We start from the raw sequence: 17,620 nt of genomic DNA, 5'->3' as shown, positions 1-17,620 counted from the left end.
AAAGAAAGCTGGCATATTTTTTCACATACTGTTAAGAATGGCCTTTTAATTGAAATTTCACAAAATACTTCCCAACTGTTAGCCCTCTGTGTGCATGCATGAATGTGAAAAGCATAACGATGGGATTCACAGATCACTAGTGGTCCTTCAACTCAGCATGATAAGCATTACACTTCAGTCACTTACCTTCTGTTTAATATCCAAGTTGCCAGAAAAGTGGTTTCATAATCCACTTTCTGTTAGTCAAGTTTTGGTCTGTGGACTCCTCTACAGTACAGTGTGTCCTGTCACATTAGCTCCCTCCAACTATAACTGGTGTAGACAAGAGCAAATGTACACCAACGAGTTTGGTTTACACCTGAATTAGCATGTGCTAGAACTATGACTAAGCTGTACTTTGATTACAGAATAACACCACTTTTTTAATATTAAAATAAATCACTAATTAGGATAGTATTTTAGATGCTTTTGACTCAGTGCTCGGATACCATTTTTTTTTTATTTATTTGGTGACCAAACCAAACAGTGCCTGGAGCTGTGACTTCTCTCTTTACTCCTTATCAGAGAAGGGCTGCAGAATCTAATGAACACCTAGTAACCACAAGCCCTTTAAGTAAATCCTGCTAGTTATCAGGAAACTCATTCCTGATCAGAGATACTCAGCCCATGTCCAGCTGCAGGCTCCCTGAAGGTTTGCAACACTTCATTAGGTCACATATCATGAGGCACTTACCTGTACCTACAGAGTCTATTTTTGCATTTGTGTAGACATACTTGCTTATGGCAAAACATTCTGTGCCAGATCTTAAGAGTCTTAGTTCTCCAACTGTCTACATTGCACCCGAAGGAGCCCTTTTGGAATTACATTAACTTCCTCTCATAGAGACAAACATGTGCAAGGTAAGAAGGAACAGAAAACAAATACCTGAGTCTTTTCTTACCCAACTGGAAACCAAAAAGCACTGACTTGTTCCATTTGGAGGGTTCTTCTTTGTCAAGTTCTAATGCATTCAAACACACACCCAAAACTCCTGTCTTTTCAAAGCAGAGTCAAAGATGTTTAATTTCTAAAAATACCAAAATGAAGAGTTTTCCCTCTTTTGCTCCTGTGAGCTGCCTTTGACCTGAATTCACTTAGTTTCAGTTGACCCAATGATAAATAGTTTATTTGCTCAAAAGTATATAAAAATAAGAGTATTGACTAGCTCCCCTACAATTCTAAAGGTTCAGGTTCTGACATGAATGAAACATATGCAGTAGACTAGCATGCATATTCTGCTCCTCTCGCAAATCCTCCCTTCATAACTAACTAAGGAGAAACCCTAGCTTTGAGCAACAGTGATTACCAGAGTTTCAGATATATTGTCAAAGCTACCTAAAGTCATGCTTTGCCACAGTTTGCCCATAACCTACAAACCTCCCTCTGACACTGGCAGTCTACAACCTGAACTTGCTTCTTAAAAAACTTAAATGGAGATTACTAAACGCTGGCCATCTCAGCTTTGGGGAAACCAGCTTTTAACTCCTTCAGTGGATCCTGCTTGCAGAGGGGACTGAATGTCCACTTTGAAAAGTCAACTCTATTTTGGGAGTGTTCAGTTGGTATTCCTTTCTCTCCACCTTTCCCAAAAAAGCACAAATCACAAACTACCCTAAGGGGCACAAATCTGCTATTTGTTCTTTGAATGCAACCCCTTCCTTTAATGATAAATTAAAGACTTGAGAGTCACAAGCATGGCTCAGTTAAGCAATCTAGCAAGCTTCTGTACTTGGCAAAGACCTCTTGGGAATCTGCAGATCTTTTCATATTTGTACCTTCTTCCCAGGTTATGGGAATTTGTAAAAGGCCATTTGGCATAACACCACAAGAAGCTTTTTCAAAAAAACATGAATTATGCAGATTTCTAAAGAACATGAAGCAGACTACATGTGTATCTTAAAATAAGTTTCTAACTAAAAGCTAACCATTTGCTTCATTTAAGATATTCTGAGAAACAGGCAGGCAGAAAGCCCAATTTTCTCAGAAGATCCTTTCTTGAGTGTTTCTAGAATCAATTTAACTAGAAGGACTCTTAAAACTGGTGAGTTTAGCATCCAAAACAGCTTGAACTACAGAACATCTAGGAAACATTTCCTCAGTGTGTCATATCATCCAGACCTACAGAAACTGCCAAAACATTTACTCCAAGGTTCAGACAGTAATCCTCCAGCCAGTACAGACCTGGCTACTGCCTATGTATCTACCATCAGCTTTGCCTGGACCTGGGAACATATGCAGCATGCAGGTAAATTGTGACAGGACTTTCTAGTTTAGAGAGGTGCCACAGCAATACATCTCTAACCCACAAAGCACCTTTAAGTGCTAACTTTCACATTGTGACTTTGACATCCTCTTTCTTTTAAAAGAAGTTTTCACTATCACCCTCTGGGGGAGAACTCACTTTTGAAATTAGTAGATCAACAGGTGCCAAAACAAAATACCTGTGCATTAACTGGTACTCAATCAGCCGGACACACACAGGAAAAAAAGGAGGAGGGGGGAAAAAAAAAAATAAAAAAATAATAAAAAAAAAAAATCACACTAGTATATATTATTAACTGCAGGGATGCTACAAACTGATGATTATTTAGGCCTGCACCTCTTCAGGGCAGAACACCACATTTCTTTTAGACTTTCTACAGTTTACTGCCACAGCATATAAGCATTTGGGGCATTATTAACACACAACAAACTTATTCTCATATTAAAGTGGCTGGAAACTGGGAGGAGAGGGGAAAAGGAAGGCAGTCATAAGTCACTGGAGTGGATCCAGCTCAGTTTCATTATAATGAAGACAGGTGGGAGCTCTTCTGGCTTGTGCGTAGCTATCCTGCACATCAGCATGTTGCCTACCATCTGTCATCACATACGCAGAGAACAATGAGCTGTTTCTTGAGATATCTCCCAAAATGAAGAGCACAAAATGACAAACAGGAGGATGGAAATGAGAACAGATTCAATTAGCTGAACTTCCCATCCTTGCTAAAAATGTTTAGCTGAAAATCTAATTAAGGTTGCTGCAGCCTGTGTTCCCACTGTATTCTTGGAGAAAATGAACTGCCATTGTGTCATTTCCTGTTCTTGTTACACACTCAGTCAATTAAATCTTTAGCATTTCCATGCTACAGCTATAAAACACCTGCAGAGATACCTCACAATGTTGGATTAGCTTAAGCATCTTCCACACTTCAGTTCGACCTGTCATTTAAATGCATCATCTGCTAGTATGAGAACACAGAAGGACACAGCAGATAATCCTCAGGCAGAATGGGAGAGGGTGATGTAAATTAACACAGTCAGTCCCTACTAAGGTCTACCACTGAAGAACTGAGTTCCATTATGCTGCACAAGAGATAATGCAGACCAGAATTTGGTCTCAGAGTGCAATGAAGAAAGTGATTGAGGTTTCCTCTTATTCCTTACAGTCCTTTTATAATTCTACCCTGTTTTGAGTGGTCCCACACCATGGGATCTCATTGCTTACTCCACTGTCTGCAGTTCTATACTGTGAAGTGACAATTCATTCAGGTTTTGTAGTGCTACACATGCAAGATGTTTTACATATGTGAAGTTCTCAGAATAAACTAGTGCACATCAATATACTTCAAAACACATTTAAGAATGTTTCCCATTTATGTACAGAAACTAGTTTCATGCTGAAACTCCTAAGTTTCCATGTAGATGCATGCAGGTGTGGACATAGATATACGTAAGAGTTTTAAGCAGAAATACCAACTTAACCCTGAATGAGACGAGTCAAGTACAACACCGAGGGGGGCATGAAAGGAAGGGAGCACCTTTGACTTGGAGGAGGGGAAGCTACCAAAAGCTTCAGGATATGTCCACCCAGCTGTCAAAAGACAGCTCAGTTTAAAAAACAAAACAAAACAAACACAAACACAAACACACATGCCCCCAAAAAGAAAAGGGGGGGGGGGGGGGGGGGAGAAGAGAGAGACAGTAATAACAGATCCCAGCTGTAGTGTTCTTTCCCTGAGCAGAAGAGAAGACAGGGATCACTCTTTACCTGCTGCTGTTGTCTAAGGTCACCTGTGCAAAGGACATGGTAAGAGCCACTACAGAACAGCAGTCTGGAAGAATGATTTTACAGCACAGAAAGCAATTGCAGAGACATGAAACAGCTTTCCTAATCACAATGTTTCTATTTAAATCTGGTATAATGCATAAACACTGAACAAATGAGTATAATGTGATGTCAGTCCCCTCCCTTCAAAACAAAGGCCACCAAGCACCCTCCTGTCCTGACCCAGAAGACCAAATAAAATTAAAAAAAAAAATTAAAAAAATTATATATATTCTAAGGTCACTAGAAGCCATTAGCCATTTACACTAACAGGCACTCCATTAGAGAAAACAGCATTTGGTAAGTGGGGACCTTGTTATGTGCAAAACTGAGTAAGCAGAGAGTGCCAAGGACAAGACTCAGTCCTGTTCCTACTGACGCTACCTGGAGTTTTGCCACTAGACCTCCATGGTATCTGGACTGAATCCCAAGCGACCTGCCCAGCGTGAAGCAGAAAGGTCAGAGACAGAGCCATGTGCGTAATCCAGAACCAGTATCTCCAGGAGCACAGGCTGTCCTTCCTGAGCTACCCCAACTCCACGACTGTCAGCTTCTCAAACTGCAGAATGAGTCATGAGATTGTAAATTGCCTTTATATTCAGCACACTGGGTTACAACGACCTTTCTAGTTGTCTGAGTCTGCCGTGGCTCATCAACCTACCTCTTTCCCTGCAGGTCTGTCACAAGGGATGCTAAGACAGGTCAGTCAAAACAGACTGCCAAAAAGGTCAGAGCAAGACAGATCACTGTTGTAAGTAGAGAGATCATAAAAATCTTTCTATCCTCATTGTAGTAGAAAAAGCCTTCAGTGAGAAGAGAAGAGAATAATGGCACATTAATTCACTCTCATGATGAAAATTGTAATGCAGATAGGAAATGGCCCAGTCTTAACTTCTGGTTAGTGCCTGGAACACAGTCTCATGGCCTACCTTCACCTCCACCATACTGACTTAGGGAAGGGGGCAGTATAAATGAAGTATTTGTCACCACCGTAAGAGTTATCTCCCTTCATGCAAATGGTGATAACCACATAAATTTTCAAAAATGGGATTAAAAATAAAGATTAAAAATAAGACATCTCTCTGCATTACCTTCCCCCTGAAAATTACATAGGAGAAGCAAAACTCAGAACCTCAGGGCCTTATCAGCATGTAATTTGCATTCCATAGCATAATTCACAGCTCAGACAAAGAACAGATAAGAATTTGATTCACAGCTGTTCCCATTTTCTGATATGCTGTTTGTTAGGCAGGATAACAGTCATAGCCAGACTCTGACATTTTTCAGTCAGAGTAACACTGAGGGTTGAGGTTCTCAGCCTTGGCTGCTTAATGAACAAAGTATCACAGCCTGTAACTCCATTAGCCTCACTTACTCAAGCAGGAAAGTTGGCCCACCGTAGAAAATAAATGGTAAAGATGAATTCTCGAAATTCTGGAGGTACTTCCAGCTGTTACCCTTAAATAAACCAAACAGAAGCAAATACTGTCCCTACACAAAAGGGGATAACTTAATTTGTGTAAAACAAATTCCAGCAGTATATATATGAACACATGTACGTATAAAAGTAGAAATATCCATAACTCTTCTTTTCCTGTGCTAGCTTAGAGAGTGATGATAGAACACCAACAACAACTTCATCGTTCGTAATGGAAGTACTGAAAACCTGGAGCAGGAACAGGAAATAAATAAATCTTTTTTCAAGCAACAGCTCTTCAAGAAGAAAGAAGATTTTAAGTCCTTACATTCTAGAGAAATGATCAATTTTATCTGCAGCAGAAATATGACTGTCCTACTTACAAAGAGTATTACAGTCCAGCTCAGACAGAAGTGTGGAGTTTGCAGCGTATAAATATAGGGCAAGCTCGCATGCCTCCATAATGCACGAAGTCAAACCAGATGACTACAACAGACCCCTCCAGCACTAAAATTTGTATCTCCATGCAAATACAAGTTTGTTGACTGTATTTAGAGACCTCTTCAAGCAATAGGATAGAAGACAAAATCTGAAGCCTTCCAGTTAGAACCCTCCTTTTCAAGAAAAAAGAAAACAACAATAAATTATCTTTATGATGCTATACCACTATAAGACAATCATGCACTGTTAGACAGCTGTGGTGTTACAGTGCTACATAAGAATGAACAAGCAGTCAGTGTTGCAGTTTACTGGTCCTGAAGAAAACCAGTTGAGAGACTGCTCTCATACTAAGTTGATATAAATTCTGACTTGCTTCAGCAGGGCCTGAAGCAAGAGATTTGACTATCACATAACCAGTTGAGGTCCCACTTTTACTAATAACTTTATAATTTCTGGCTGAAAGCATTTTCATTTTTCTTCCTTACCACTTGCAGCTTCTTTTTTAAAAAAATCTCATTCTTTTTCTCCCACAGAGTACAAAACTCTTCACTTTTATTCAGTTACAATGGAAAGGCTTCTTGACTGACTTGAAGTTTAACTCTCCTTTTCCTTCCGTATCTGATCCTCTCTCACCTCAGCTGCTGACATCAGCTCTCTCTTGGAGTTCCCTCTGGGTCTCTCCTCCAGCTCAGTATGTCATTTTTTTCTTCCTCTTTGCTTCATGCATTCCCTCTTCCCTTCAATCCTTTTGCTTTTCAAACCAAGACACAAAGTAATCATTTCACCCAACACTTAAATGAACCTGCCCCTGGAGGGAAGCATATGAGTTGCTTAGCAAAGGATACTTAATGACACAGGGAAAAAGAAGTGAGGAATAATGCCTAAATGTAACTTCATACAGTTTGTTAGCTAGAAGTTTAACAATTTTCAACCTGGAATGTTGAATGAGATTTCAATTTAGTACTGCTTGGTATTAAAAAGTGACACAGTGGCATTTCTAATTTTTGTTATTTACATACTTTCCAAGAGAAATGGATTTTCCATAGCAGCAGAAGCATAGCTCTACTCATGGGAAAGGCAAACATGAACAATTTAATCTTCCATCTAGCCTAATGCAGCCGAGACCACAGAATTCATACAATCATAATTAAATAGCTCAGCACAGTCACTCAGCTGGAGAGCATTTCTAAGGTCATTTGCTTCCTTGCTATACTTGCTAATAACATCTTGATTTCAACACAAACACAAAGTTCCTAGATAGGAGCCTGACACTGTTGTCAAGATGAAACCAAAACAGAACAGAACAAAGCAAAAAACAAGCACGTGATGTACCTTTGCTTGAGAGGAGAAAAAGAGAGACAACAAAAGATTCTACACAATATTAAAGTGGACAAGGCCAAAATAATAATCAGGATGCTTCCAGTCTCTAAAGCTGTATTGTAATCTCTCTGTGATACGTTATCATCACTCTCCCTGGAACATCCACCCCAGTAGATTTTTGCCCTTCATGCACAAAGTCACTAATTCTGCTTTTAAGGAACTTGATGACACACGTAAACCTCACAAGGTCTTCATTATAAAGCAATCTGTATCCTCTAGATGATTTTATTGATCATCACTTGAAGTACAGCATGAAGATGAGGTGAAGAGCAAAGCATCCATGCTTAGTGTATACCTCCTGGCTTTAGGTAGAGCACACACTGGGCTTGCTCAGCCTGCAATTTTGAAAGCTTATCAAGCTATTCCATGAAACTTCTCTTCCCTATATTTGGTGAGCCTGGAAGGGAAGCTAAGGATTTTTCCAGTGAAAACATTTTTATTTCAAAATTTCAGTACAATGAAAACAAAAAATAAAGCATTTTATGAGAATTAAACTTCTATCAGGAGAAGTTTTACAATGCTGGGACTGGGTAGGACTGAGGGAACGGAAAAGAGACACAGAGGTACTACAGCACAGACATCTTGCAAATGACCTTATTTTCTCCATTACAGCTGGATGGCGTAGAGTTAGTTACAAAAGTCTGATGAAAACATGGGAGGATGAGCTATATTTCTGGTCATTACTAGTTACACTTTGAAGGTTAACGCTGCAATCTGCAATTCCGTTCAACTTTCACAGCAGTGCAATGCTAAACCTTGACAGACCTAAGGGACTGTTGTTAAAAATATCCCCACATTTGCAATGCATTATGTTATTTTATACTCACTGCACCTTAGCATATTCAATTTCTTAAGCAAACAAACATTCAAGGAACCAAAGGTAGTATATTTCCTGCAGCTTTGTACTTTTCATGGAATGTAAATAAAAGAACTGTGAGAAAAGACTTTTATTATTCCCATTCACCCCTTCGTTTTCAAAACAAAGAAAAGTCATGACTTGCACAGACAGCATCACACAAAGACCACAGCAGAGTCAAGCCTCATTTAGTAGGAAAACAGTCCTCTCAGGTTCAGTGCCACTTCTCTTCTTTCATCCCCTGGTTCTCCTGTCCCCCCAACCATATTTCATTCTCTAAGGCAATTATCAACAGTGTCCTGATGTTCTCACATTCTTCTCCTTTGCAATAACTAAAAGTGATCAGATGTTTAAAACAAACACACTGCTATCCCATTACCATCCTTAGACCCTTAGGGCAGTATTTCAGTTGCATTTGTTGTTAGAAGTTAGACAAACACTCAAAACTATGAGCGTTCTCATCTTTTATTGGTGCTATTCCTGTACTGAATGAATTATGTACATCCCACAGTAACTGAATGTTGGGGGTTAAGCCCAATAGGCAGCTCAGCCCCACCCAGCTGCTCTGCACTCCCACCCTACCAGCTCCTATAAAGAAAATCAACTCTAGCCCAGCCCAAACCAGTACACTGTGGGCTTTTGTCACAAATCTAGAATGAACTTTCAGAAGAATCCATAAAAGAAACAAAGACCCAAAGCAGTGGTGAATATTAAGGTTCACTACTACAAAAAACAACAGGAAGGGCAGAAAGTTAGTTTCAGAAACAGCAGGCACTGCCCTTTAAAACAAACAAACAAACAACAAAAACAACCAACACAAACCCACACATAAGAGCAGCAGAAATAAACTTTCAGAAACAATGCACCTTTTCCCATGATAATACCAAACCTTCTTTGATACCTTCAAGAGCCATAACCCTGGCTGACAGGTTTTTTAGGGACTCCTAGATCTAGAGGCCTTCCAACACTTTTGGAATCTTGTCTTGACAGCAAGAGTTCAGACATGCATGATGGAAACTGACCCTATACAGCCCTTTCCTCTCCAACACTGCTGTCTTTTGGGGTCCCAGAACAGATGCTATACCTGCCCATCAGCCAAGAAATAAGGCCAGTTACATATCCCAGATTAAATGTGCAGATTGATTCAAATACCATATCAGACAGTGCCACACCGCCTTTCTGAACAAGAATCTCCTCCCCTCACTCACCCCTCAACATTAGAGCTAGGAACACAACATTTTAAATCAAGACCAGAGCATATATACACCATTCAAGACACCAAATGGGCTACATAAATGTGCCCCAAAGCCTGGACCCAGCCTGTAAACTGACAACACAAGAGATGCAGCTCAGCAATCCACACCGCCACTAGAATCTCTTCTTGGCCACATGTCTGCCAGGGAAACTCATCATCCACTTGCTGAATGCCAGATAGCAACCATGTAATGGTTGAGCAGCATGAGTCACATATCCAGCAGTCATGTTCAGGAGGAAAGAACAGGAGCACTTAATGCCAGGTGGTTGTGGCAGCAAGAGCAGGAAGCAGTGTTTTAAAAATAAGAAAGAATAAAATAGAGAGAACACCCCCCCCAAAAAAAACCTCAGTGACAGTCATTCCTCCTTCCCCTCTCCTTTCTTCTGGTCAGGGGATCTGCTATATATATCAGCTTCCCTAACCACTCTCTCCAAGTAGAAAGAAACAAACAGAAATTATGAACAAAAGTTGATGGGAGAAGAATAAAATGATAAATCACAAATTTTTCTTCACAATGGAGAAGCCAAAATGTATCCCAAGCCTCAAGATTCTTTAAGTGGATGAATTATCTGCAAAGCTAAGTGCATTGGAAGTCTCTACAGCATTGGATGTTTGGTGATGATCACACTACACTTACCGCTTTTATTATTTGTTGAGCACATGTAAGCTAAAATGAGTGAGCATGTTGTTTTATTTAAGAGTTTGTAAGCTGCAGCTACTTCAAAAAGTATGTCAGATGCAAAACTAGAGACATAAAAATAAATGACAGAGTAGAACTACCCATTTCATCCCCAAATTCCCATGACAATAGAAAAAAAAATGCAAGGAAGATAGATATTTCAGAGTTCAGTTAATTTTAGGCCTTACTTCCATTCCTGACTGCTCTTCATTGCACTGGCTTCCCAAAGCTCACAAATTGCACTCAAAAAGTAGCACCAAGATAAATAGGACTGGGACACAAACAGGAGAGACAGAACTGGACATAAGCTGGTTATTAAAGAGGACCCTGCTTACCACTGACTTCTGACCTTCCAGTTGTAGACTCCAGAAATACTGGCCATTTTTGAAAGGCCAACATGAAATACCAGAGGGATGCAATCTTTTGCAGTAATGAACATAGGAACTGCTACCAACACAAACAGGACTTGGAAATGCTCAGCACCCCTGAAAGCCAGAACCTGTATCTCTCCGATTAGGCACTCAGAATTGGTGCCCTGAAGGTTTGAGCCTGTATCCCCATTCGATTTCAATTTAGGTACAGAGACATGCAGTATACAGATATGCTGAAGAGATAAGTGAGCATTTGGAAAGCCTTTCTGGTTCTTTGAAAGAATGCAAATTACATCAGTTACTATGCCAGAGCACCACGCTCATCAACAGGTCTCATGGCAACTTTAAACTAGCATGAACAGCAATTTATACTATTGAGACTCTTGCCTATGCATCTTCTCCTGCACTCAGCCACATTTATCTGGGAGTAAAGAGACAACAGCCACACAAGTTCCACAGAACAGCTCAAACTCAAGATGGCACTGATGCCTCTACTACACTGACAAAAGGGGAAAAAAAAAAATAATTTGCCATTATTCTGCTCAGAAGAAAAGTAATGACAGGATAGTAGCAAGACCTGGAAATTACAGGAAATGTCTTAGAACTATGAGAAACATCTCTTTAGGATAAAAAAAAAATTCCTAATGAAGAATGGCAAGGACATGGTAAGAATTTCTGTATATAAGACTCCAGGTTCCAGTGAGGACAACACCACCAAAACACAACAGCTAAACTACCCACCAAGCCACAGCCTCCCTCAGAAGTCCCAACCAACCTCCTCTTTGCAGCACCAAGTCCGTGCTGACAGAAAGCCATTAAGTTTTACATAGACTATAAGGCATAACTTAATAACATAAAGCATTCCAAGAAACTCTGGTAAACCCAAGTTTTTTCAAAGCAGTATGTGACTGGCAAGTGCTATCTAGTCTCTTATTTTATTCTCTGGTATGTAGATAGTCCTCACGAGTATTAAACTGCTCCGATCAAACATTCTTTTTCAAGGCTCATTTTCTTGTGTCTGTGCAGTTACTTTCTATGGATCATATTTCAGCCTCTAAAATCACAGTGGAGAAACTGGCCAGGAATTAGCCAAGAAGAGAGACTTGTTCAGTGTAGGTTGTTGGCCTTAGGGCAGAATTTGTCACCTTGAAAATACTGAAGTGAATGCAGCCCAACTTAGTAGGGAACAGTTGTTTGCTGGCAGACGACATTAATGTCTCTTAAGCTACTTTCCATGCGATCAGTTCACCAATTAAAACACCAGCACATCAATTCCTTTCAGCTAATTCATTATTTATAAGTCATTCATCCAACCTCCTTAAGCACTTAGTATATATCCAATCTTCACAACACCTGTTCATCAGAGACAAACATCATCGTACTAGGCAGGCAACAACAGACTAGTTACCAATGGGTTATGTGACTCCCCCTTCTCAAGAAGTCACAGGATGTCTATGGCAAAGACTTGAACTGACTTAAGGTCATTTCCATCCTGGTCCACTTTAATATTCACTATTTGACACCCTTGCTCAATACTCTGATCAAAAGTTAAAGTCCTGAAAGAGCACACACATATTCCTATCTCAAGGCAGAGCTGACAGGACTCTGTGGGAAACTGTATTCATTGGAGATTTGTATTTCTTTACGAAGCGAGACATTTAAATAATGCCCCTCACTAGAATTAATATGCAAGGTCATTAACTGGGGTTTGGATTCATAAGTCCAATTAACAAAGGAAGCTGAACAGCAAGAGTATCATTTAGCTCCCTGTAGATACACCCAACAGATCTCTGTCAAACTAATAACATTCCAGGATGAATGTCCAGTCTACTGCACTCCTTTGGGGCAAAAGTACCTCAGGTGCTCCCAAACATAGCAGACGTGCTATCTAAACTACTACCAGACAAGTGCTGGAAACAGCTCCATACAAGTGCTACAGCTGAATCCCCTAATTAATTGCACAGACTTCAGGAAACTATAATGTGGCCTGCCCAGTGTTCAGTAACAGAGGCCCAACATAAGAGACGAAGCTATGGATAGGTTAGGAACAAGCCAGAACATGGAAGTTAATCTACCGCAACAGTATCATGGAGATAAGTATGTAGCTGATATAATACATGTAAAAAACCCCTTGAACTCAACTAGTCATAATCTTGAGGAAATGCAAAGAGATATCTTGTCCTCCCCATTCACACACTAGGACCACCATTTTAAAAGAAAACATTATGAAGATCCTCTACTCATCTACAACTGTGGTGTCAAAAGCAGCAAATGGCCTTTTATTTTATAGGTCAAAAAAAAAGGGAGTATACAGTTTACGCGTTCTCATTCTCATGAGCAGACTTCATTCTTCGGTTCCGGAAGGAAAAGAACTTAAGTAAGGGCATGGACAACCTGTTAAATGGAAGTAACACTAGCACAACTGACTAGTGGAAGCCAGACGCTGCTCTGTAGAGAAACAGAAACAATACTGATTGGGGTACTTACTAGATTTGCTATTTCTGAAACCGAGCCACCATCTATTTCAACTGGATGTGGCAGCTCACAAATCTCTGTCCCCCATTCTTATGCAGTTTAGTTGTGCTCTACATCATGAACTTCCCCGAAAATACTGTAGAGAAGTGCTGATGTCCCTTCCTTGTATCCAGTATATTCTAAGGACACACCAAATTTTCCTACTAAACAAACTGGAACATCCTCCCTGCACATGCAGTACTCAAAATACTCACTCAGCTGCTGTTTTTTTTAAGAGACCTCACAAATACATATTTTTTCCTGAACTATTTGCCACACTGCCTTTAACACTTTCAGTATGTTGCCGCTATGGATCTCAGATCTGAGTTCTGGACTAGGGTCACTTGGTGGAAAGTTTATATGTATCTTCACCCTAACTCTAGTATGATGGAATATTCCAGAACATATCACCAGGTTCTGCTACTACATTCAAAAATATTATAGCAGAAAAGGTGAATGGCAGATTCAAAGCAGATGAGCAGCCAGGGACTGATCTGTGGTACAGCAGGTGATACAATCTGCACCTGATAAAGATGAAAACAGGAAAGGGGCATGGTCGGGATGTCTCCATTCTGCATCTATCTTGGCTGTATTTCTGGTCATTGCCTTGCTCTATTTTCAAGTCTATTCTTTTACAGTGTCAGGAACAAAGCCATCACAGTGCTGTTCTTTAACAAGTTACAAGCAAAGATGAGCTTTTATCTAATTTGCACATCATGCTGGTGATCTCCAGCCCAAGATGTGGCCCAATGTACTGATCTGGAGTCTGGCAGTAGCTTGTTAGCAGAGAATGAAGAGTAAGCTCAGAGTACAGTAATATTTACTGCATTGTTACTGACAAGTCTAACGTTAAGAGCTTACCTCATCATAGCTACACCTGTGAAGGTATTAGCTTTATTTAAAAAGATTAGGATTTACAGTGAAAAGAACCCCCACAACTAAACAAATGCAACATTAAGAACATTGAAGGAGGAAGAGAAAAAGGCACGCTTATCTGTAAAAAGGCAGTAGGCAAGTGAAAAAGGAAGAAATGTAGTAACAGCTAACAGGGAATGAGAATAGTACTTGAAAACAGAGAGACCATTCACTGCATTAAAGATAAGGGTGATAAATGGGAAGATAAAAGAGCCACGTTTTCTCCAACCACAGTGCCAAGTAAACATAATCTAACGGAGCTACTGGGAATTACTTATCCAGCTGTTCTCAGCTGCCCAACCTGTGTTGGAAATGCATGTGTCTGGCACTGGTCACGTCAGACCCGTGCTACATCCATTCCCCATTGACGTGAGGCCCCTTGTGGACAGCAGCTGACAGGGTTTTAGAGCAGCAAAAGAACTGCTCTTATTTCTTCCCTGTTGGGTGACTGCTCTGGAATAACTAGCTCTTCAATCCCTAATTTTCCTTGCACAAAGCTGCACTAAGCATATCTGAAAAGAGCAGTGGGGAGTAATGAGGTGATAAAAATACTCCCAGGAGAGTAATATGGTGGTAAACAAGCGTCACCTTTGTCAGCAGCTAATAGCGGATATCTAGGAGGACTACAGCACAGGCTTTCAAATTTATAGCAGCACCGCTACATATAAACTCAATCATCTCTGACTATAGTAGTACTGATTAAAAAGGGGTACCTCTGTGTCTGACAGGCTTCAAAACAGTTTCTTCCATGGTTTGTTGAGGTACTTTCTGAACCCATGCAGACTTTTAGCATCCATTGCATTCTCTAATAAGGCAAGCCTAAGCATTTTACATCTCAGCTACAAGCTGTGTGAAACAGTGTCCTCCTGTTTTGAACAGTGCACTTGTTAGTTTCTCTTGCTGCTTCCTAATGGTTCTGTCAGAAGGGACAGTGAATATTTTTGCCTATTTACTTTCTCCATAGCAATCAGATTTCCAACATGAGATCTTAAATAGCTCTACAAATGAGGGCAGTGCCAGCTCCCCCATTTTATAGATGTACAAATGGAGACAGGAAGAAGAGAGAAGGCTTACTTGAGATAATCTAGCAGGCTAAAGGAAATAGGCATAGAAGCTATATTATTTTAGTTCCTACCCAGTGTCCTAGCTATATGATGATATAACCCTTCAGTTTCTAGAATATTTATTTTCAGTAAACAAAAACTGATCTAGATTTAAAAGAAAACAAACACACTGAGAAGACTTATATTGAAGGCTGTAATTTAGAAGGAAAACTCCTTAGACCATGACAGCCCTCCTTTCTAACCAAGTCTCACCATTATACATACACATGCCCATTTTAACACTTTTCCTTGCATTTCACTCATGGCTAGAGGCCAACGGCTCATCAGCAAATTATCCACTACTACCAGCCTAGATATCTGCATCTACAAACTTAAAAAAAAAAGAAAAAAAAAAGAAAAAAAAATCACACAGATTCAACACCCTCCTCTGTCTACTTCACTTTTAATTCAAATTTTTACTTCCATTTTACAAATACTCACAGCTCCACAAGATTCAACATTAAATGTTCTTACCTTAGCTGATATGGAGGTATCTTGATAGCAGCATCAGGAGAATCCAACGTTTCTGTATAACCAAAAGAAACAATAGGGCTTTTAAAAGAAACTTTTGAGTTCAACCATAGTAATACATCTGGCTGCAGCCTCTGAACCAACGATCCTAAAGTTTACACCTACTCCAGCTGACAGAACAACAATCACTGCTGCTCCAAGGCACCACAGCTTTGCATCAATCTGTCAGGACGCTGGATGCCCAATGAGAAGGCATCAAGTACCCTCTTTTCCTCAGCAAGCTCCCTCTCACATATCAGCACTTCAGCAGCACATACACTAAAACTGGAACAGTATAGAGGATATTAGCATGGCTGCTGTGCAAGGCTAACACACAATTAACAAAGTAACCCATAGAACATCAAGCTGAAAGGCCAGTAATAAGATAGCAACAGGTATGAACCACCACGTATTGTGGTAGCTATGTATGGACGAAAAATAAAAATTTAAAGCAATTGTAAGTATCACAGTTATGCTGATGTAAGTTAAGGGTCTTGCTGACTACTGTTCCAGGTAGTTAGCGTCAAAAGCACTTCAAGTCACAGCCAGCCTCTGAAAATGGGTGGATGCTGAAATGTACCTAAGCTCATATTCCCTTAAAAGAAGAACTCATTCTATTGAACGTTATTTCCATTATACAGCAAGGATAAAAGAGCTCATGGAATCCAGTAAAAAAAAAAAAAATAAAAAATCCAGCTTTTAAAATAGATCCCGAACGTAAGCCCGCAGTGAAAACTGTACCGGAGGGTTTTTTTCGATGATTTAGGAAGGGGTGGGGTGGGAGCTTTTAGAGAAAAAACACACACACCCCTACCCCTCCACATGCACAGGAACTGACAGCTACCGATACCCGTATCTGCCTCGCAAGACCCACGAAGCGGAGCCAGGTGGCCGGGGGGGACGACGAGGGACACGGATGCTCTCCGGGACCGCCAGCAGGTGCCACAGCCCCTTCCAGCAGCGCGGAGCTCCCGGGCATTTTGAACCGCCCGAGGCGCTCCGGTCCCTCCGCACCCGCCGGAGGCTCGGCGGCCAGCGCCGAACAAGTTTGTTGGGGCCTCCCTGCCCCCGCCGTTACAAAACCTCTCCATCGGAGGCTCCTACCGCCAGGGCCGCGCCGTGCCCCGCTCCGCTCCGCTCCCCCGCGGGCAGCCCCGCCGCGGCGGGGTCAGCCTGCCGCCGCTGCCCGCGCCCCCCGCCCCTTACCGATAGCCCAGGTGCAGCTCTCCTTGATGGCCCTGTGCTTGCTTCCCGACGCCTCCTTCTGCAGCTTTCGCAGGATTTCTTCCATCTTGCCTCCCCCGGGATCCTCGCGTAGCCGCGGGGGCAGAGAAGCAGGCGGCGAGGAGGAGGAGGAGGAGGAGGAACAGGAGGAGGAGGCGGTGCGGGCGGCAGAGCGGTGCCGGGGCTGCCCCCGCCGCGGCCGTACCTACGCGGGGACGGTGCGCGGCGCCCCGCTGCCGCCCCGCCGCCGCTGATGAATCACGCCGAGCTCCATGGCGGGGACACGTCAGTTGTTGCCGCGGCGGAGTCCCTCCTCCTCCTCCTCCTCCTCCTCCTCTCCCACCCCGGGCAGGCCCCGGTGGCGCAGCCGGGCAGGGGCCGGGCTTAGCCCTGCCCGCCGCGGGCGCAGCCCGGCAGCGGCGGCCTCCCCCCGCCCCGGGAACGCGAGGCGTCCCTTCCCGGCGCCGGGAGGACAGGAGGAGGCGGCGGCGGCTGCCACCGGCCGCGGAGGGCCCGGGGAGCGGAGCGGGGGACGGCGCCGCCGGACCTGGACCCTGCGGCGGCCGCGGCCGCCCCCGCGGGAGGAACACGGCGCGGGCAGGCGGCGGGCGGGCTGCGGCCTGGCCGGCTGCCATGGCGACCGGCGGCCTCGCCGGCGGGCGGGGGACGCCGGCAGCCCCTGCCTGCCCCCAGAAAGCGGGAGGGGCGGGCTTGGTGTCCGCCGGCGGTTTAGGCTCGGCGGTTCCAGCCGGTGGACTCGCGGGGTCGGGCGGCGCGCCCGCGTCCGGGGTGGGGAGACGCTGCCTGGGCTTTGCGGGGCTGAGGCGGGGG

The 17,620-nt window shown here is 42.6% G+C and overlaps 1 protein-coding gene across 3 annotated transcripts in view; it reads right to left on the bottom strand.

Annotated features, from left to right (window-relative positions):
• The window catches only part of ARFGEF3 (ARFGEF family member 3), a 93,903-nt gene extending 76,772 nt beyond the window's left edge, over positions 1 to 17,131 (bottom strand). For 2 of the 3 annotated variants that reach the window (XM_049801523.1, XM_049801524.1), the window contains exons 1-2: positions 16,772 to 17,131; positions 15,530 to 15,581 (exon numbers count right to left, since the gene is read on the bottom strand). In XM_049801523.1, the coding sequence (XP_049657480.1) occupies positions 15,530 to 15,581; positions 16,772 to 16,856 (137 nt within the window). In that variant the 5' untranslated portion in view covers positions 16,857 to 17,131. The remainder of the gene's footprint in view (positions 1 to 15,529; positions 15,582 to 16,771) is intronic. The other variant, XM_049801525.1, reaches the window with a different exon arrangement.
• Positions 17,132 to 17,620: the final 489 nt, after the last annotated feature.

The sequence above is a fragment of the Accipiter gentilis genome, chromosome 5 (assembly GCF_929443795.1).
Source record: "Accipiter gentilis chromosome 5, bAccGen1.1, whole genome shotgun sequence".
Classification (NCBI taxonomy): domain Eukaryota; kingdom Metazoa; phylum Chordata; class Aves; order Accipitriformes; family Accipitridae; genus Astur; species Astur gentilis.
This window is presented reverse-complemented; position numbering and strand designations above follow the sequence as displayed.